Source organism: Oikopleura dioica, chromosome 2, assembly GCF_907165135.1.
Source record: "Oikopleura dioica chromosome 2, OKI2018_I68_1.0, whole genome shotgun sequence".
In the NCBI taxonomy this organism is placed as follows: domain Eukaryota; kingdom Metazoa; phylum Chordata; class Appendicularia; order Copelata; family Oikopleuridae; genus Oikopleura; species Oikopleura dioica.
The window spans coordinates 14432482-14453105 of NC_137292.1; the positions used below are offsets into that span (position 1 = coordinate 14432482).

General features: G+C 42.0%; 9 protein-coding genes across 9 annotated transcripts; 4 read left to right on the top strand and 5 right to left on the bottom strand.

The window, feature by feature from the left end:
• Positions 1 to 2: 2 nt before the first annotated feature.
• LOC145698661 (phospholipase A2, membrane associated-like) lies at positions 3 to 2599 on the bottom strand. The gene is made up of 4 exons (XM_081775878.1): positions 2466 to 2599; positions 489 to 582; positions 350 to 437; positions 3 to 303 (listed from the first exon to the last, which is right to left on the bottom strand). The coding sequence occupies exons 1-4, from the start codon at positions 2535 to 2537 to the stop codon at positions 63 to 65; spliced, it is 495 nt and encodes a 164-aa protein (XP_081632004.1). The 5' UTR covers positions 2538 to 2599; the 3' UTR covers positions 3 to 62.
• On the top strand, positions 1187 to 2408 carry LOC145699387 (uncharacterized). The gene is made up of 4 exons (XM_081776657.1): positions 1187 to 1853; positions 1894 to 2050; positions 2092 to 2156; positions 2195 to 2408. Exons 1-4 carry the CDS (start codon positions 1210 to 1212, stop codon positions 2331 to 2333), a joined length of 1005 nt encoding a protein of 334 aa, XP_081632783.1. The 5' UTR covers positions 1187 to 1209; the 3' UTR covers positions 2334 to 2408.
• Positions 2600 to 3706: 1107 nt separating the features above from the next.
• On the top strand, positions 3707 to 5404 carry LOC145698848 (complexin-1-like). The gene is made up of 5 exons (XM_081776072.1): positions 3707 to 3860; positions 4117 to 4202; positions 4247 to 4336; positions 4626 to 4734; positions 5222 to 5404. The coding sequence occupies exons 1-5, from the start codon at positions 3830 to 3832 to the stop codon at positions 5323 to 5325; spliced, it is 420 nt and encodes a 139-aa protein (XP_081632198.1). The 5' UTR covers positions 3707 to 3829; the 3' UTR covers positions 5326 to 5404.
• Positions 5405 to 9031: 3627 nt separating this feature from the next.
• On the top strand, positions 9032 to 9936 carry LOC145698847 (uncharacterized). The gene is made up of 3 exons (XM_081776071.1): positions 9032 to 9278; positions 9322 to 9743; positions 9791 to 9936. The coding sequence occupies exons 2-3, from the start codon at positions 9352 to 9354 to the stop codon at positions 9927 to 9929; spliced, it is 531 nt and encodes a 176-aa protein (XP_081632197.1). The 5' UTR covers positions 9032 to 9278; positions 9322 to 9351; the 3' UTR covers positions 9930 to 9936.
• Positions 9937 to 9942: 6 nt separating this feature from the next.
• LOC145698438 (voltage-gated inwardly rectifying potassium channel KCNH3-like) lies at positions 9943 to 15445 on the bottom strand. The gene is made up of 19 exons (XM_081775642.1): positions 15376 to 15445; positions 15226 to 15327; positions 14978 to 15157; positions 14831 to 14934; positions 14707 to 14786; positions 14559 to 14666; positions 14209 to 14307; positions 13618 to 13853; positions 13354 to 13545; positions 11847 to 11940; positions 11564 to 11792; positions 11184 to 11515; positions 11030 to 11141; positions 10915 to 10973; positions 10687 to 10874; positions 10568 to 10648; positions 10312 to 10525; positions 10135 to 10268; positions 9943 to 10090 (listed from the first exon to the last, which is right to left on the bottom strand). The coding sequence occupies exons 1-19, from the start codon at positions 15443 to 15445 to the stop codon at positions 9957 to 9959; spliced, it is 2748 nt and encodes a 915-aa protein (XP_081631768.1). The 3' UTR covers positions 9943 to 9956.
• Positions 12128 to 13347, top strand: LOC145700785 (putative hydrolase LipZ; the record flags this gene model as incomplete). The annotated part of the gene is made up of 5 exons (XM_081778109.1): positions 12128 to 12366; positions 12410 to 12751; positions 12793 to 12929; positions 12993 to 13189; positions 13234 to 13347. Coding segments are annotated over exons 1-5 (1029 nt in total), but the record flags the coding sequence as incomplete, so codon positions are not given.
• A 2265-nt stretch (positions 15446 to 17710) lies between the features above and the next one.
• Positions 17711 to 18900, bottom strand: LOC145698842 (ribokinase-like). Its single transcript, XM_081776067.1, has 3 exons — positions 18129 to 18900; positions 17905 to 18080; positions 17711 to 17862 (listed from the first exon to the last, which is right to left on the bottom strand). Exons 1-3 carry the CDS (start codon positions 18841 to 18843, stop codon positions 17821 to 17823), a joined length of 933 nt encoding a protein of 310 aa, XP_081632193.1. The 5' UTR covers positions 18844 to 18900; the 3' UTR covers positions 17711 to 17820.
• A 7-nt stretch (positions 18901 to 18907) lies between these two features.
• On the bottom strand, positions 18908 to 19827 carry LOC145698845 (elongation factor Ts, mitochondrial-like). Its single transcript, XM_081776070.1, has 4 exons — positions 19620 to 19827; positions 19318 to 19580; positions 19187 to 19272; positions 18908 to 19144 (listed from the first exon to the last, which is right to left on the bottom strand). The coding sequence occupies exons 1-4, from the start codon at positions 19825 to 19827 to the stop codon at positions 18910 to 18912; spliced, it is 792 nt and encodes a 263-aa protein (XP_081632196.1). The 3' UTR covers positions 18908 to 18909.
• Positions 19828 to 19865: 38 nt separating this feature from the next.
• On the bottom strand, positions 19866 to 20610 carry LOC145698439 (uncharacterized). The gene is made up of 3 exons (XM_081775643.1): positions 20536 to 20610; positions 20431 to 20493; positions 19866 to 20390 (listed from the first exon to the last, which is right to left on the bottom strand). The coding sequence occupies exons 1-3, from the start codon at positions 20608 to 20610 to the stop codon at positions 19866 to 19868; spliced, it is 663 nt and encodes a 220-aa protein (XP_081631769.1).
• Positions 20611 to 20624: the final 14 nt, after the last annotated feature.

Consider the following 20624-nt stretch of genomic DNA (forward strand, 5'->3'; position numbering starts at 1 on the left):
ACTTTATAAACAATGACAAGATATATTTTCATTATACAGTTGAGCAGCACAGGGCGGGCTTTCTATTTCCCATAACCATATTGGCATGTTCCTTTGGGTTGCAAAATGTCATTCTTACAGCATTGGAGGACGGACTTGTAGTAGGTCTTCTTTCCACAGCACCCTTTGTTTCCGAAATCAGAGAAAAACGGAAAGCGCTCGGGATACTCTCCGCAGCACTCGTCCCATTTTTGGCAGTTCTGGCATTTTGGAACGCACATTTCAGAGAAATTGAAGTCACCGTACTGGCTGTGGTAGTCGTAGCTGAGATAATTGATAAAGAATTGATTTTTAAACTTAAATACTTCACCTTGATGTGTCTTCCAAGTAGCTCAATCTCTCTGCCAACCGTTTGTCACACTCGCAGAGGGCTCTTTCGCAGGTGTCTTGCTCGTCCACTGAAATAACATGCTACGATTTCTGTACAATTATATTGTGAGAGAACTTACAGCATTGCAGTTTCCGTTCCCCATCCTGGGAGTATCCCTTGAATCGATAGCCAACAGTTGATTTGCAATTGGAACCGTAATCGAGTTGAGCACACTAAATAGATTTAAATTAAATGCTACTGTATTTCAAGAAGTTTAAAAGCATCCTGAGAATTCTACGTCGATAAAAAATAGGTCAGTTATATAACATGAGAAATATTTGCTGTTCCGTTGAAACCGCGGTTATGCTCAAGGTGACCTATAGATCAGAACGGTGTTACATTTAGATATTCAAAGTAAATACCAAATTTTTCCCATAAAATTCGCCTGTTCAGACTAATTTGTTTCAAAGATAATTGCGATGAAAATCTTCGCCTTTTTAGCAGTGCATTCCTTAGCACAGGAACAGACATGCAAGGATTGGGAGCTTGAGGAAAGATGTCTAGACCAGTGTCGTCTAATTTACACTGATTGCACGCAGAACTGCTCTGACAACACTTGCCAGACTCAATGCGTAAATCGCTATTCTGCCTGTATGGCTGACTGCCCATGCAATATCAATTGTCCAAACGGTTGTGATGGATGTGATCATCCCCTGTGCGGTAATTGTGATGCTGAGAGCAATATGTATTCACAGCAGTGCAAAAACGAAGCTGTTCAAAAGGCATGTCAATTTCAGGGCTAGAATCAAACATTTTATACTAAAAATTTATAGGAAAGTTTGTGCAAAAAATCGTGCGAAATGGCCGACGACGAGTGCTATTCTCAATGCCATCTTGAACTTATGAACGATAAGATGGACTGCCCTTGCATGGACAACTGTCCAAATGGTTGTCCCTGTGACAGCTTCAAATGTCAATCTTACGTTTCCGTGTTCGGCGAAAACTACCACTACAAAGAGAGTTACGTCATCAGCGCGGACGGAAGCTTCCGAGAAAATCGGCATTACGACTCTCCCCCAGAAAAGGCCAGCTCTCAATACGGATACTTCGACAGAATCGGCCATGAAATCTTCCAAGGTGACATTTACTTTTTCGGGGGGCGCTCTGATGAGTTGAAAATCGCCAAACTTGATGCTTGCGAGGTGGTGGAGCTTGATGTACGACTGCTATTTCCTTATGATTCCTACTATGGAGCTTCTACTGCAGATGAAGAAGAAATATACATTTGCTTCAGCGAGTCTCCCTACAGATACTGCGAAGGATTCGACGGAAACCAGATGCGAGAAATTTCCTACACAACTGAATATTCTCATCAGAAAGGCTGCATGGCATACTACGACGACGATGTGTACGCCATTGGCGGCACAAGAAGTAGCGAACCGACACATGGAGAAGTTGAGATCCTTGGCTACAGTGGATGGACTTTGGGAGTTACCATGAATGAGTAAGCCTCTTTTCAAAATAATTTCAGAATTTGATTATAGGAGAAGAGGATCATATGGACACGAATGTTTATCAGTCTCCAATGGAATCCTTCTCTTCGGCGGTGTCGCCGAAGAACCAGACTATAACTGGGAAAAGAAGAAAGCGGTTCACTTTTTTACGGGAACAAACTGGTCTGTCGTAGGCTACCTAAAAGAGGTAAGGAAGTATTTTCCCATTTCGATGGTAATTTGTTCAAGCGACAAACATATCCTTCTGGAGCTGTTATCGGAAACTCTGTCTTTGTTGTTAGCGGACGAAAAAAGTAAGCGATGATTCGATATATGATTAAAACAAATTAAGACCCTATGCCATTGAGCGCTTTGAGTGGAATGGGTCAAATGTTACTTCGTCTGAAATAATTCACAACCATATCGACAATCTGACCCGTCCGATGGTTTGGGAAGGTAATCCAACACTTTGCGAAGCTGAATGCAACTGACTTTATATCAAACTGTTTATCAGAAGCAGCATCTGTCCATATCTCTCCCGAGAGAGTAATCCCATCGAATTTTACATCGAATAAAAATATATTGATTGCCCACACCTATACAGCTTTTGTTAGATATATTACCTTGTAACAAAGCTGTTTCGCACGGCAGGTCGCGTCAATTTCATCAACTGGCTCGCCAGCAGTTTTTCCCATTGCTTCGGCCCCGTAAGGCAAACACCAACATCCGTAGAAGCAATATTTCGAAAAGACGGGTTCGTTCTTTTTGTTGGAATTATCAATTTGCTCTATCGACAAGTTGTCAATTGATCGACCTTTTGCCGTTCCATTCCTGCAAGTACATGATCATCTCCATCAGCTGAGTCAGCTTGTTCAACTGATTCCAGCTATCGTCGACGACCAATGCTCGTGCCAAGTCAATACCGGATGATCCAGCAAGGGTACGCTCTCTCATCTTCAATGAGGCCATTTTTCTCTGGGTCTCCAAGTAAATTGGATCTTCCTTGGAATAGTCCTTCGGGTCGAAATCTTGAAATTCTGATTCAAACTCTCCTGATTTTTTCGGAAGGCTGGAAGTCCACGACTTGGCAGGGGGAATCTTAGGAAGAGCCTGAGTTGATGTCGTGGCTTGCGGAGGTTCAATTTGAATTCTGGATAAAAATAAGATAGCTAGATCGACAATGAACCCTGTCTGGAATGGTTGTTTTAACAGGAGGCTGAGTTACTCTAGCATTAGGGTTTAAAAGATTAATGAGGCCACAGAAACTCCTTTAAAGTGATGAGCTCTCCTAAACCCTGTCTGTACGGATCGCCTCGATTCTTGAACGCATTGTAAAACTTATTAAACTTCTTGCCACCAAACTGTGCACGCCTCTCGCGGCTCATCGCCTGCTCATCTCTTTCGAAGCCGACGAAATCGAGACCTTTGCAAGATCCAAAAAATAGCACTAAACTGTAAAAACTCTTCATTCGCTCTCTTGGACAATCGGATTTTAAAAATAAAAGCTGCGAGTTGAACCGAATGGCAAATGAACCGCCCGGTTATGCAGATTGGTGCCACTCAGCGCCGCATGAATCGCCGCAAAGTCTTTAGTGAACTGACAGGTCGCGGCTGACGGCTAGATCGGAGATGAAGTTGGAGATAGTGTAACAAGAAAATCTGGTTCTAAAACGATTTACTTTTTGTTTGAATATTTGTGTTGAGAAATAGTGATTGGAGTTTATATTGGTTTATTTTAGTAACCTGGCTTGGCTGTACTGTCGGCACTGCAGGTCACGCCGCTTCCCGCCCCAGGGGAGTAAGGCAGCAGAGCAGTGGTGCTCAAAAGAAAACGTAGCTGAATTTCGCCTGAGCTGCTCCTTAGCTTGTCCCTAGTAGCGCTCCGCCCTAGTTGCTTCCCTTTCGTTTTTACCGCTGTTTTACCCTAATACGCCGATTTAAGGCGCGTTATTAATAATCTTTTAATCCAAAGAGATAAGCCGCAAAGATGAATTTTGTAATGAAACAAGCGCTCGGAGGTAAGTTGCTTATTGCAATTTAAAAGTAGAAAATCAAGAAGTCTGTAGAAGGCGTTTTAGAAGTTTTTAAGACTTTTATTTTGCGATGAATCTTTTTACTCAAGAAAGAGTTTCGAAGATTTTTAAGAATTCCAAATGCTAAATAGATTTATTTCCACTCTTAAATTAAGACTCATAAAAAGAGAACGAGTACTGCAGCATCTGGTTTACAATTTTTTGAAATTGAAGCAATTAGTGCCATTAACAATTTATTAAGGCGCTCAGAAGGACCTGATGGCAAACATGCCGGGAAAAACTGAAGTCGATCCAGAAGAAGCTAAACGCCAAGAGGAACAATTACAGGTACAGCTTCAGATTCTGATGTTGAATCTTACAGGGACTTTGAGGCGATGGAAGATGCTGAGAAAGACAGACAAAAGAAGTGGCAAAAGCAGGAAAATGCTAGAGAAGGAATGCGCCAGGGAATAAGAGACAAGGTAATTAGTAATTACATAATCATAGATTGAGAAAGGTGGAGAAGGGTCTGTGAAATGTCGATTTTGCAGCGTCTTTTTGCGGATTTTAGTGAGATCATCAGATGAACGATGAATTCAAAAGTGCGGCTGAAACTGTCTCTCGCGGTGCATAAATTTGTCATTCCATTCATCCACCCTTTTTCGCAAGAACCCACCTACTTGATAAACATTTCATTTATCAAGAGCATTGCCGGCTCTTCTTAGTCAGAAAAACCCTAAAAACTTGCTTAGCAACTACTAAATTATTCAGTACTCGATCAAAAGCCCCGAAGAAAAAGCAGCGGCCGAAGAAGCCGCTCAAAACATTTCGGTACCGCCTGGACTTCAAGGAATGGCGGACGAAGAAGCCGTTGACGAGAGTAAGTGATATTTATGCTGCATGTAGGGAAGACCGGCCTTTATTTTAAATATTTATGCGATTCTCAGCATTGCTCTGCTGCCATTCTTTGCCATAACGAAAATCGATAAAATGCACAGCCACTTACTGTATCACGGCAGAAAGGAAGGATAATTCAATTTAGGAAAATATTGATCAGGGCCCAGGGGAAGGATAGCATACAACAAATGTCAATTAAAGATGACCACCACGAAATTACTGCATTCTCCTTTTATTGATTCCATAAGATGATCGAAAAGGGGAAAGAATTTGTGACATGTAAATATCTGGCCTCGGCAACTTGGGTTTGGGTTAGGGTTAGAGTCAGGGTTAGGGTTCACCGGGTCAACTTGACCCTGACTCAGGTTTTCTATTCAGTTTGACGAGCCCGGGTATTTACATTGTTTCAAGGAATAACCGATAAGAAACGATACCAAAAAACTGTCTTATTCTAACGATATCATATTTAGGCATCATGGGACAAGCCGAAAAAATGATGGAAGAAACCAAAGCAAAGGCGGCTGAGCTTCAAGAAATGGCGATGGAGAAAGTCAACAACTGCAAAGTCTCCTGATTGAGTCTTTTTTTCCGCTTCTGCTCCTCATTTTTTCAAAAGCCATAGATCATGTTGCTCTGTTTATTTCATTGTCTAATAGTACACGGTCATATATTCAGTCAAAATGTGCTATAATTCGAACAGTGTGTGTTTCTGTCTTTATTCTGAATAAAATCACTCATTCTTGATTAACGCATCAATTTGGCGCCCGATCAAAAATTACTTTTCACGTGGCTTAAATTACGTCGTAAACTTGTCATACCCGGCGTCAAAGATCAAGAGGAAGCAGCGAGTTATGAGATTTCTTTCTTTCATTCTGAATATAAATTTGATTTTTTGCAACGAACATGTCTCGGTTTTCGTTCTTTCCCCAGCGATTCCAGAGAAGATCGCGGAGAAAATACATGGAGATTATTTGAAAGAAAATGAGTACTATCGACATCTGGTAAATAGAGAAGGAACAGGGAGAATTAATCTTTGATCAACTCTGGTAGAGCTTGTTTTAGCAGAATCGACCTTTGACTAAGTATTGATATCAAAAACAGACGATAAATCAATCAACTACTGGCGCTGGAGTATCAATGGTAAGGTTGGGCTCGGCAATCTGTGTAGAAAATCTGAGTCAGGTTTTAAAGAGCTAAAATGAAAAGCCGCGTAGCGGTTTTTTTGAAAACGTAGCCGCAAAGCAGCGGCGCAAAGCAGCTTAGTTTTCAAATTTTCTTTAAGAACCTGACTCATGTTTTCTACACAGGTTTCCGAGCCCAGTGCAAAGGACACTCTCGAGCTGCGTTCTACTACGCCCCTTCTCTCCTTGCACGCCCTGAATACAGAAGGTAATTGCATAATCAGCCTTCATTTTCCACTCATGCATAATTTCAGTGGTCATCTTCCAAGATGACGAGCAGCTTATTTTGGAATCGGCTCTTCTTGTCGCCGGGAGTGGCAATGCCATTGACGGGATATTTGTCATTGACGGAGATTTACGCGCGTCTTTGAGTGGTCTCTACATTCGGCCCGATGAGAGAGCAATTTATATTCGCCGCCCTTATGATGGTTTTCTGTCAGCTTCGTTTCGAAGTGAAGAAAACGAGCCTCGAAGCTGGCGACTGAATTTAAATTACACGAGGATTTCGATTGAACTCGTTGGAATGAACACTGCCTATTTGAAAATGACCAAGTGCTACAAATACTTTCCGGGGGCATGGATTCGCTGCAGCTCGAAATTCAAGGTGCAAAAGCAGCCGATCAAAGTGAGAACAGAAGTGCTTGATGGCGCGCTTCATGACCTTCCCGACAAACTGGACTTTTCTCTGGTTCCCGTTCGAGATTTTCGACAAGTCCACTACAAAGCAATTAATGAAAAATCGGGGAGGAAACTCTGGTTGAGTCGGAAGAACTTTCCTGGCGGACGGATTTTGAACTTTACTTGGACGATCTCGGAACGACTGGCTTTTGTCTCTTCCGGAGATTGTCAGGATTTCGCCAGACTGGAGAGCAAGATTTGGAGCGTGCAGGATTTAGGCACGCAGAGATGGAATATGAATGAAAGGTTTCAGAAAATATGATGATAGATCACTTTTCTTATTAGAAATTGACGAATTTTGATGTTGAGATCTTGAAAAAGCTGTGGACAATCCGTGGCAAAGGGGACCCCTAATCGCCTTCAAAGTTTCAAAGAAATACACGATTTTAGATGACGTTCTTCCTAAACGCACTCTGAGCCAACTTTGTCGCAGCTTAGGACGCAAACTTGTCCAATCCCGCCTTCGCCACGTGACTGAACTATCTGATAATGGCAAAAACTGGTATAAGCTCAACTCTGTGCCGAGAAAGAACTTCAGTAGACTTAAAATCGGAATGGAGCAGAAGGGGACTGAGTTGAATGTTTTGAGAGGGTTTGATAATTTGTGGATGATGGTAAATGACTCGCCAGGAGATGTTTCAACCTGGCAGTGTGTTGAAAATCCGACTTCTTTATTTGTTGATGTCTCGACTTGTGCCGGCGAATACGTCGATACTCTGATGGAAGTTGAATTCGGAAAGATGCCAGTCCGCCTCTACGACTCATATTTCGTAAAACAACGCCAGATACTGCGATTCCGATTCACCTTCGAAAATACGGAAGGTTACGACAATGTCCGAATCTCCCTTGATGATCTTGCAAGCATAAGAATAAGGAATATTGGCGAAAGTAATCTTTGCCTGGCGAAATTTCTTCTTCAAGTGGATCATTTGGCCATTGACTTGGTTGAAGAAGAGAGTGAAAAAAGTGGCATCTTGCTGATTCCAGCTGGAGTTTCTTTCACTGTCCCTTTCAAGCAAATCCAACAGTTGCTAAATGTCAATCCTGCTTCTTGCTGCAAAAATGCAACGGATGATTCTGACAATAGCAGCAGCTATCGTGAGATAAGGCAGCAGCATCTTCAGCCGGTCAGATCTCTGGTTAGCCTTCGAAAATTGCCGAACTACTTTTTTGGAACTGTCGGTGCTACTGTAGAGACCTGCCAAACTTGTTATGGAAGTAGTATTTGCGATCCTGTGAAAAATACATGCGTTTGTGGAGGAGACAGAGATTTCAAAGGCAACTGCTCGCCAAAGAAAATTTGTAAATGCCCGGTTGGAAGTTACTGTGGCTCTTCAGAAAGGGAATCAGAGAAATGCCATTTAATTTGCAAAGAAGGCTTCGAACGAGTGGGAAATTTTCGATGTGAAAACATAGACGAGTGCTCTCTTCTCCCTGCGGTCTGCGCTAAAAACTTTCTTTGCGTGGACCTTATCGGGACTTTCGAATGCTTACCGCCAGTGCTTTCGCACAATTCATCGAATATAGATGCCCACAGGATGGAAGACCTCAAGCTTAGCGAGCTTTTATCCGTCCGACAATGCAAGCTTGGATATCGAACCGTAGCGAATTTCGAAGAGGGGCATTTTTCTTGTGAAGACATAGACGAGTGTCAGGATTCAACAATGACCGTGTTGTTTAATTTTTCCATAAACGCGGCTTCTTGAATCCCGATAAGTGTTCGATTCCGAACGCAAAGCTGTGTCATACAAGAGCGGATTGTTTAAACTTGGTCGGGGGATATGAATGTCGATGTCAGCAGGGATTCATTGGCGATGGATTTTTATGCAAAAATGACCAGGATTTTCAAAAGTCAATTCTAGAGCCGGGAGGAGGACATGTCGATTCGCAGGGATTTACTTACTTCGCTCAGTACAGAAATCTAAAAGTTGGTGACGCTGGAGTTATTTCTTCAGATCATGCTCAAGTGGACAGGCTAAAATTTGAACGGCTTTCAATAAGAAAGCAAAGAACAGAATGGGAGTTTTTCTTGTCTCAAAGATTCACGTAAGTCTTTTGAAAATCGAATAATTTGAAATTTTTCTTCAGCAAACTGGTCTTCGAAGTTCAAAACATCTCTCTACCGTACTCCAGATGCGATACGGAAGAACCTGTATTTCTCAACAATTTCTTGCGTCTTTCAAAAGGGATCGGAAGCTCGCAATCCCACGAATACATTTGTGAGGAGGTGCTTAGGAAGCAATCGAATCGTATAGTTTTTGGTCAGCCACTGCAAGAACCAATAACGGTAACCTTCATGTCTGACAGTCGGTCCAACTCAAGAAAGGGTTTCTAATTGCTTTTTAGCATTATATTTAATGAAAATGATTTTATTTATTTTAAAACCTTCGAAAGTATTTTTATTCGCTGGAAAGTAATCGATACGAGCCTTCAGGTTTCTCAAAGTTTCTGCGGAAAAGATGGTGACCACGAAGATCCTTCTCATCATCGACCAAACATTAGACTAGATTACCTTCCATTTTGGTCATTTTCTATTGAAAACTTCGACATCAGTTTACCCTCACCGTTATGCAAGCTTGATGAATGCTTGATAGACCTTCCTGACTCAGCGGAAAGGCTGAATTCTGTAGAGATTTCCTGGCTCAGCCATGACACTGCTTGTTTTGAAGTAATATCTTTTTACTCTTCGTTGGAACAAAAATCATTTTTAGGGAATCGAACTCGAATGGAAGCCATACAAAATGGAACCACAAAGAATAATTATGAATGATGAGAAAGTTCTTCTTTCTTCAGCAAAGAATCAAGAACAGAATCAGAAATTCTACACTGGGATCGATTGGTACTCGTCTATGTCTCCAAATCAGAATACTAAGTCGTCGTTTTACCGCCGACGGCTTTTCACTGAGAATGCAATTGGACAGTGTCAGGTTCCTGTCGGCTGGACGGCTGGTGGAAAACTTACGCTTGGTGGAGGTAGAGAGTGTGCAACCATCATAAAAAGTCTTGGGAGAAAGAATAGAATTCTAAATTTGAATGGGCGAATGCTGAAAGAGTGGTGCCAACTTAGAGCCTTCAGCATTTTTGTTTGTAAGGATGAATGCCAGTCGTTAGAAATATGCGATTCTGGATCTGAGTGAGTATCACCGTCTTCTTAGTACTAGGACACCTAATGGATTTTAGGATGGTTCCAGAAGTGACGAAAAAACTCGACAAGTTTTCGGGGAGTCTCGTGATTCTCCAGGAGGCAAAAACTGACATACTGCTTGATCTCCACTTCACAGATGAGCGTGAAGCGGAAATTGTTCTGAGAAACTGTTAATTAAATTGGCAAGGCAGAGTTGAGTGTTTATTTTTTGTCATGTATCTCAATATAACTATCAATATTACAAGTTCCTTCTGTCGAAAAGCTCGCTGAAGATGGAGAAAGCAGCTGTGGTGATGATTTAATATCTTCTAGTACGGTGAATACTCGCTGAATATCTACAAGCAAAATTCCGAAATTGTTTACTTCGAAATCGCTGTACCTTTGTGTAAAACAGTTAACCGATCGCTCAAAACTGCTACATTTTCTGTCAAAGTTTTTACATGATCATCGCGATTGCTTGTTTGACTTTCAGTTGTTTTATCGTCGTCTTTTGTCGGCCAGATGACTGGAGCACTATAAATTTTAATGTAAAATAAAGAATTAACGAATGAGATACCTTGACCTCCTCGAACAATCATCTGACCAAGTGACTCTTTTTGACGACTTTCTCCCCAACGTCAACGGATCGCTAAACCACCTGAGTCGCTCAGATGCTAAATTACTATCTCCCGCGAATACTGAAGAGGAGTCGTCATCTGATTTGTCTCCTTCAATTTCCGGGCTCCAGCCAGATAACCCGTCAAGCAAGGGCATGTTTTCTTGATCGCTTACTTTAGGAAAAATCAATCTAGTTTCTTTCATATGAATCTTACCATCTGAAGACGCTTTAAGATTTTCATCATCGTAGCAATTCGAAGACTGGCTTTTGTGATTCTTTTCTACAGCTTCTGAAACTATAATTTCTTACTCCAAGAACCAAAACCTAAATCACCTGTAACAGAAGGAATTTGAGCACGCTTGGAACTCTGGCTCATCGATTCTTTCACCGGCTCATGCAATTCCCACAAGTTACAAGAGTAGTCCGACGAGAGCTCATTTATAAAGCGCTTCGTAAACTCGGGAAAAAGCTTGCAGAGCTGGTGGAAAGTGGAGGCGGATATGTACTGCAAATCGCAGTAGCTAAGCGCAGTTTGAAAAAGAAAAGTAACTGAAGGATCACCTCAGTGCTCGAACATTGGCAGACGAGCGACAAGCTGAAGTTCGAGTGCGTTGCGCTAGCTGGAAGAAGGTTATAAAAGATATTGAACGATAAATAGGTGGAATCGATCTTTAACCTGTTCCTTTGGGTCGTATCCGAATAAATCTCCTTTTCCAAAGATTGCTGTTATTTGTCCATCTCGCGAGACTTCCATCGACCCGGAAATGACCAGATATATATGAGAAAGACTTAAATATGGTAATTTCACTGAATTTAAGGGGTTCGCTTACCTATCTCCTTCATAAACAAGAAATTCATCCGGCGTAAAAAACATTCGCTGAACTCTGAGCGCGATGAAATTTCTACAACTCGGCGAAGTATACTGAAAAACAGGCAGATTCAGAAACTGAGAGTGCAAGTGTTGGAAAATTTCTCCTCGCAGATTCGCTGGAAATGTTTGGAGAGTCGAGTCCACTTGTTGCATGCCTTTTCGCTTGCTCCATGTTGCGTTGAAATAGTCGATGAGTCGTCGCTGGAGGTTTTTGTCGATCTGGGCGAAGGTGAAGAACTCCTTCATGTCGCGCATTCGTGTGTCGTATTGAGATCTTCTTGCGTACATTCGCTGAAATTCATGTTATTATCACGGTATAATGAAATCAAGGAAGGGTACCTGAATAATCGCCGTGACATTTCCGAAGACCACTGCGTGCATTAATGCTCCAATAAGCATCACCAAGACGGAGAACACCTTCTCATTGTTGGTATTCGCTGACACATTGCCAAACCCGACTGACGTCAACGAAGAAAGCGTGAAATACAACGAGGTTGTGTAACGCTCGACCATAGTAGGCCCATGCTTGTTCCAGACCCGCTCGTGTTGCTCGCCAGTGATTTGGTTGCTGAAGATTTGGATAAATTCAAAATTGAGTTAATGGCGATAATAATGACGTTACCTGAAATTGGTGACTTCGACGACGTATTCGCGTTGCAGCGAATTAGAAAGTTCATATAGCCAGCCTACTTTGCGCGTGTCGTTGCTGACTCGATCTGAAAATTTAATTTAACACATTGCTAATTTGTCAATTATTCTTTGTCATTATTGGGTTTGTCTTGATTTTGAATTCTGCTTTCTTCAAAAGTTCAAAAGATCAAATCATGACAAATCAGATCCGATTTCGGGTTTATTTGCCAAACATGGGCGTCTTTTTCCGCAATTTTTTTTCGCTATTTGATAATGAGAAAGATAGCGAAGGTACTTGCGGTTCCGATTTTAATTGGATACTTGACCCAAAAATATGTGGATCCTCCGAAAGCGCCTGAGATCAAGGATTTACCTGAAAATATTCAAAAGTGGTATTCTATGGGAGAAATGATCGAGGTATCTGGGTACGAGATGTTTGTGAGGAAATTTCCCTTCAATGGAGAAAATGACCCGGGACCAACAATTGTCTTGATTCATGGCTTTCCGTCAAGGTAAACTCACAATAACGAGATCAACGAATGTAAGTTATTGAAGCTCTTACGATTATCACAAAGTTGGCATCGATAAACTACAGAACTATGGCCCCGTCATTGTTTATGACCACGTTGGCTTTGGTTTTTCTGACAAACCGAAGGAAAACTTCACGTTTTCTATTTTCGAACTCGCCGAGTACTCCATCATGCTGTTCAAAAAACTCGGTCTATCGGATGTCATCTGCATTGGACATGACATGGGCGACACAGTTCTAGCTGAACTGGTCAAACGGCGACATAGAGGAACACTACCGGACTTTCTCAATATCAAAGGAGTTGCGTTTACAAATGGTGGCATCAATTTTAAATACGCCAAATTAAGACTTGCTCAACACTTACTTAGGTACAGTAAGTTTTCAACTGTTCTTACGCGAACTCTTCCAGAAACCCCTATTTTGGACCAGGGCTGAATCGACTTCTGGTTATCCTTCAGCCTCATTTCCCCAAGCTTGCCGACAAAAGCTACAACGAAATTTGGGGAAGCACTCAAGATCTCGAAGAGAGACAACAAGAAATGATCTAAAATATTTCATTTTCATACCAGATGGTATTTTATGCCATCAGTATTTTCGACCATAAAAAAGACATTCAATGCCTTCACGCACTGAATAACTTTAAAGATGGCAGCCAACTACTCCACAAGTCCATCTGGTATCTCAATGATCGCGATGCATTTGAATACTCGTGGCACGAGGCTTTTTCGAAAATTGATATCCCCAGTGCGATCATATGGGGCGATGAAGATGCAGTTGCTCCTGCAATTATTGGAGAAACAATTCAGGTTCGTTTTTCCTTTAGGATAAAGTGAGCTTAATTTCCTTGAAGGCGATTCTCCCGGGATCGATTTATCGCCATAAAGACGGAGTGGGTCATTTCCTTATGCTGGAAGATCCAGATTTCTGGACAAAATCTGTTCTCGAGTTAATAAACTCTGTTAACACTTACTGAGATTGTTGAGTTCGTTCCATCCTATCAGGTACCACACGCAGGCAAGCCAGTGAGCCATCATTCCAAAGATCAAGACCGATACAGTCAGTGCTATTGCCCCGTACTGAGTCAGAAGCTCCAGTTTATACGCAACTCTTGCTAGTCGAAGTAGACGTAGAATTTTCAGCATTTGTACATTGTTCAACGATACTTAGGTTAAGTTATTTATTGATAAAATAATATATTATTTAGATATTTATTTGAAATACGTTTCAAATTTACCTTGAATATCATTAGCAGAGTTCGATGCGGAAGTGCTGGTGTCAGGTGGGAAATTAATAAAGAGGGTAAATAAGTCGATCGGGATCGCGGCAAAAAGATCGATCAGAAACCAGGAGCGGATGTAGTTGCGGGAAATTAGTGAAGGGTTGAAGACCACATTGCCAGATTTGCTCACAAAAGTCGTGCGAAAGTTTAGGATCACGTCGAAAATAAATACCGCCTGTCGAGTTGGGTGTCATCTTTTATGAAATCATGGAGGAGAATCTTTCGGTTTATACTTCGAAATGGAATTGGACCCATAAATAGGCTCTAGTGTCATGTTTTTAGATCAATGTTATAACACCCCGGTGCCTCTACAAAAACGTCGAATGAACGATTTATCATGGACAAATCATTTTTAGCAGCTGCACTAAAAGGCATGGCCTCAAGAGAGAAAATAAGAAAGGACTCACGTTTGCAGATCGTAGTCTGAGTCTTTGAAGACTGATTGGTAAGGAACTAAGGCAGCCACGTAAATTGTACAAATGAAGATGAGCAAATCCCAGGTTGATCTGAACGAAGTTTTCTTTGTAATTCTTCATTTTTCATTACCTAAATGTGCCGCAATGCAAGACCACGCCGTAGGGCATCCTTGAGGCCATTTTATATTCCGGAATATCATTTTTCTGCTGCTCCCTGAACTGCCGCAGCCTGAATTAATTATTGAAATAGCTCAGAAGTAGAAATAAAGTTTGATGTCGAGAGTTGATATAAATGCTCCTTTTATTAATGCCAGATGAATATGTAGTGTTAAAAGAAATGAAAGTGGGCTGATCTCAGCGTTGTATTAATTTTAATTCAACCAAGCCAAACCACATGTTTCGGGGTGGTTTAGAAAACATGCAGCTACTGTTCTTTCAAAGGGTAAGTAAATGATGTGAAAATATGATGATATGACGTACGTGGCGAGCTGAATTACCGACCGACCGAGAGCTTCAGAAATTGCGCTTTTCTTGGCTGAATTTCGCGATTCCACGTCGTCTCGTCCGTGCGATGATTTCATGAATCCCCTAAATTTGGAGGAAATTTTTCACGACTTTCGAAACTTACGCGCTGGAGATATTTCCAATATTGCCGGAGATATTGTAGAGGATCGCTCTCGAACGACGTCGCCATTCTTTGAGATCGCGCTAGAATCAACCTTTCAACGCGTTTCATTTTTGAACTGTTTTACCCCCTCGCGCTCGCGGGCGAAATTGATCTTCGAATTTGACTTGGAAATGTCCTTGACGGATATGAGAAAGAAAACGACAGTGCCAGTCTCATTTTTAATTGGCACTATAAAATCAGTTAGCTAATGTAGTCGTTTCTTGGCACCTACCAATATCAAGCTGGCAGCTTTGGCTTGTTTGATCACGGCTTTCGCGATCGCTGTAAAAGTGAAACTTTACTTCGACGCGGTATTCTTCCTTGTTTCGCAGTGCGCGTTCGATCCTCTCCTTGATGTCCTGCCGAGTGTCCTCGCCGTAGACGAACCTTATCGCGCAAGATCGACGCATAACTGTTCGTGGGTCAATTCGCTAGTTGTGGAGTACCCTAAAGCTTGCTCCAGGAGCTAATTAACCGAGCCTTTGCAGCGCGGAAGGCCGCTGAGCTCGCAGAAGCCATCTGAGCAATAGACGATCGGGTACTGATCTGGAATCTGCGCATTTCCAAGAACGAAGTTTGAGTCTAAGAGACGATCATCCCTCTTTTCTAATTTTCGAAAAAAAAACTTACGCGATCCGTCAAATCTCTCTGCGATCGTGTCAAGAAACGTGTTTTGCGGTGCGAGCAGGCCTTTTCTCATTTCTCTGCCTAAGAAAAATTTTTAACCCAGTTTCAAATTGTGCCAATTTTTTGGCCAAACTCTCAATAAGGCCTGAATACAGCCAAAATGCCCTAAAAAAGGATATTTACTGTGTTAACCTTCTGCACACTTGGGAAATTGGAAGCACAGCCGTGAGGCCATTCTATTTTGATTTTTCTTTTTTCAGTCGGCGGTGGGTACTCTCTTCAAAATTAATCAAAACTCTTCGCGTGGAACACGTGCAGCTAATTTATTCAAAAGCTGACAGAATAATAAATTCCGTAAACTACCCCAAAAATAAAACACTTGATACTTAGTTCTTCAAGTGCTCGGATTCACAAGCCTGTCTACTTTTTACAGGAGACTGCAAAATTTAATAAAAATCGAACTCATTTGCTCTTATAAGTCCAGACAGCTGTTTTGAGAGGTAATTTATTTTCTCTTGAAAAAAAAGAAGAAAAAAATTAGCTTTTGAAAAAAGGCTGGCGAAAAGGATGGAGTGGCAGTCAGCAATCAAAGTGAATGGATAAAGAGATTCTTAATTGTGAAAAGAAATCGGCCATCATTTTAATAGACTATTCACGAGTTCCACTTTGCACATTTAAAGAGATCCTCGCGCGACGGGGCGCTTCCGCTCCTTTCAGAAGCGATTCTCTGGGGATCAACACTCAAATTCAATGCCTCGCGAGGCGAACTTCGCGGTGCTTTTTTAAAAGAATATTTTTATTTTCGCTGAAATTTTGATATCTTTTGAAAAATCTTTCCTTGGAAAACAAAAATTTCTCAACTTTTGGACCAACTTGTTGATCATTTTTCTTAAATTTCTCTCTGAAAATTATTCTCAAAAAAGTCGAAAAATATTTGAAACATATTTTCAGATCAGACCTGGCTTGCTTAAAATATCCTGGTAGCCGAATCTGCGGATCATTCCCAAGTTCGTTAAACGCATCATTAAACCGCATTAACTGTACTTCCAATTTTGCCCGTGGATGACTTACTCTTTTATAATTTCGCTTCCATGGGTTCTTTTTCAATTTTCAATTTGCAAGTTCTCGTTTTCAAGTTCACATTTGGCGCTGCGTTTTGTCTTCCTTTGCTGGCTATTAAAATTCAGCAGCGAAAAAACGCGAGCCAGAGGAAGATCCAAAGGATGGCGCTAGATGCGCCCAAATAATGCCTTTTTGGCAATTACGATCCTCCTCCCCATATCCGATAAAAATCGCGCCTCTGGGAATCGAATTGCTCGAATGATGATTTATTCTGCTTTTGCAGCCACTGCTGGAGAAAGTTACTGCTGCAATGAAAATTCAATTTTGAATTGTAACTAATTTCGAGTCTAAGTTAAACCCAGACATGCGGGAATAATATTTTGAAGGGTAGATTGAGGTCGGGAAAAGAAAGACGAGAGAAAGTCGTCGCTTTTTCTGGCAGGAAAATTACTGTATTTCGCGAGAATACAGTCGTCAGTCGATAGACATTTTCGACGATTTGGTCGGCAAGAATACTCGATCTTTTTTGCTTGGACGTACGAATCTGGGGAATTCAGTAACTACAGTATTTTCCACTGAAATGGGATGAGATGAACAAGCATGAGAATCCGGACAATCCGCTATTTCTTTTTGCCAAATTCCGGATGATCCCGCCACGTTCATGTCCTCCTTCTTCTTTTCATTTTTTCGAAAATCCTGAATACAGAAACAAGATCCCGATTTTCATAATCATCGATAATCCCCTTTCAACGAGTTCAGATTTGAACGACGAAAGCCCACTATTTGACAGCCGACCGCATTTTTGGAAGCCTTTCGGATCATTCTGGAATAAGTTAGTGCCTTTGACAAGGTAAAATCTGAACTTTCCATGGGATTCGTCTGACTTCCAGCCAAAAGAAGAAGAATTCGCCATGACTCTTACCATCAACACTTGCAATCAAGGGGAAATCAAAGCGCTGGAAGATTCCCTGTGAAAGGTAATCGGAATTAAATTAATCCCATTTGGCTAGAGGTGGCTTCTGAAATTGAGGCTGCGGCAGGTATCTAATTGCGGCGGCGGCTGTTTATTTATAATCGAATATTCATCCCAGCAAAGTCTTTCTCGAGTTAACACAAATAAACCTGCCACTGTTTATATGCACGGACAGACTGCATGCGAACATTCTTCCTCGCTATCTGACATGAAAACAAGCGCTTTTTTGAATCTGCATCGATGATGTTCTCAGGTGAACTCAGAATTCATCTGTTCTCGAAGGTTCGCAAATGAAGCTTTTTATTGAGAGCGAAAAGATTTATTGAACAGAAAAGTTGAATCAGGAATCAAATCAATTGAAGAACTGCGTAATAAAGAAGCATAGCCTATGCTGCATAGGAGTTGAATAACAATCACTCAAGCTCCGCAAGACGGAAGTACGATTTCTGAGTTCCCTTGAAAAATAATAAGAAAGCAACTCATCTGATCTTTTATACCTTTCTTGTTGTCGAGCGGGAAGCAACCATAGACGCAAATTTGGCATGTTCGATCGTCGTTTTCTGCGCGTTGGTAAGCGAGTAAGAAAAGGCACCGACGAAGGAGTCTCCAGCGCCGGTTGTGTCGACCACGTCTACTTTTTCAACAACTGGGTGCAATGTCAGCTCTCCTTCGCCTAAAAATTCATTATTGTCAAAGCAACAATCAAAATCTAGACACTGACTTTTGACGGCGAATCCGTCTCCGCCAAGAGTGACGATTACACTTTTGATTTTGTATTTCTCCTGTAGAGTTGTCGCCGCTTCCTGAATAGTTTCTTTTCCACTTAGTTCCAGAGCTTCTGTTTGATTCGCGATGAGATAGTCGATCTGTTCAGAGAACGCCTCAAAGTCTTCCCTGCTCGGGCAAGGCGCGGGTGAGTAGATTGTCTTTGCTCCAGCTGCTCTTCCAAGTTGTAGAGCTCTTTTGGTCGTACTCACTGGAATCTCGTTTTGGCAAATGACAATTTTCGTCCCCTTGATAGCTTCCTCATCTAAATCTTCTCCAGTTAAACGCATGTTTGCTCCAGGGACAACAACGATCGAGTTTTCGCCGTTTTCCATCGAAACTGTTATCGGAGCAACGCCAGTCGAGCAATCAGTTTTCGTTATTATTTTCGAGCAGTCCGTTCCGGTTTTAGCGAGCTCTTCAAGATACCACGATCCATTTTGATCGTCTCCCACTGCACCTAACAGTCCGACTTTTCCTTCGCCAGATAGTAGAGCTTCCTTGGAATCATGAAAAATATTCACCCTTATTTTATGTGAGTTATTCTGACTCAATTCCTGCCTGGACCGCTTGGTTCGCTCCTTTACCGCCCAGACCAGTCTCGTATCGTTCGCCAAGAAGGGTTTCTCCTGGTCCTGGCAGCCGAGAACAGTAAGCGATTTGATCAACATTCAAACTACCGGCGACAAGGATGTCCCAGACCATTCTGAATTGAAAACATAGAAGACTCATGTCAATTACTTAGAGACTTTAAAACGAGTCCAAGAAAGAAGCTCCGCATTTTGCTCGGCGAGAACATTGAACACAATAGATTGGCCGCCATTGAGTGGCTGATAGAGAAGACGGTTCTCGTCGGCAGCAAGATCGTCAACGGACAAAGGGCCTTTAGGAATATCTCCAGTGACGTCTGGAAGCTCTAACACGCAGTGCGCGGCTAAATCAGCGCTCAACTCCGCGCTACCACCAGAAAGGCTAAAATAAACGATAAATAAATGAGATCTTATAAAGTGTTACCTGACAAGCGAGCCATAAGTTCCATTATTTGGATATTCTTTGTTGAAATTTCTAACGTAATATCCTAAATTTGGAGCCGCAACAACCTAATAAATACACTTTCTCCACAGCCTCTGTTACTTTCACTTTACCTTTCCCGATTTAATTTGAATATTTTCTTTCAAAAGTCCAATCGCTTGCGCAAGTGAATCCTTGACGCCATCTAACTCGACGATTGCCTCGCCGGTGAAGTCTCCAGCTTCCTTGGCGAGGAGAGTGCTAGTGACAGTGTTGACGAGCTTGTTGAATTCGGGCGTCTTCGACACAGGCTCCGATTCACAGTTGATGATCACCATTGCACCCTTGTTTCCCTCTGTAGCGACGCCAACGCAGCCTTCGGGAGTCTTTCGCGAAGCTAAGAACATTTGGATGAGAACTCTACTTATATATTTACCGAGCGATTCCATCTTCTTCATTCCCAAAGCCTTCGCTTCCTTTTCCAGATGAATGACCGCCTCTTCGAAATTCCAGTTGGTCGCCTGCAGAGCTGATCGACAAGTTCCAAGAGGAAGCTGCGACTCTTGACGGAGGCGCATGATCAGTTTCTTCGTATCGACAGCAGCCGTGCGTCGGATAAAAAGGGAGCCGCAATAACGAAGCATTCTGAAATGGTCATTTTTAACATTTTATCGAACCAATTTTATTGTTCTTCTTCTAAATGCTTGGCATTATTAACTGCAATTGCTTTCCCGTCCCAAGCGCTCATTCTCCCGTATCTCTTCGATTCGATCCAACCAGAGGTCTTCTTGATAACAATATGATGGAATGCCGTATTCTTCATCGTCTCCTTAGCTTCTGCCTTGTACTCGCCAAAGTCGAAATTCTTGAGTCCAAGGAAATGTCTGAAGAGCATTTTCAACAAGAAACCATGCGCGAAAATCAGTATTGTCTTGTCAACTTTGGCCTCTTCGATAAGCGACCGGAGAAAATTCACAGCTCTGTATTTGACGTCGGCGTCTGCTTCCATTTCCGGGCTGTTCCAGTCAACTTCGCTCCTCAACTTGCCCTCGAGTTTGCCCATTCCCTTTTCTTTGAGCAAGTCGTCGCAGATTATGCGTTCTTCCCCGATGTCATTCGTAGCGATTTTAGCTGTTTCCAGAGCGCGAGAAAGGGGCGAGGAGTAAACGAGATCAGCCTTGGGAAGAACTTTCGCCTCGGCCAAGCGCTTTGCTCATTTGCAGATCAGAAATAAACTGAAAATAAACTTGGCGTTCATGAGTGGAAGCACTTTCTTGATCTCTGCCCATTTCGCTCAAAGGAATATCGAGCTAAAAATCTTTACTTGCAGAAATGACTATTGCGTCTTTTACCTGCCCTTGCAAAATGCCAGCTTTATTGTACGATGTTTCGCCGTGCCGGATCAAGTACAAATTTAGGACAACCATTCTAGAGCACTTGA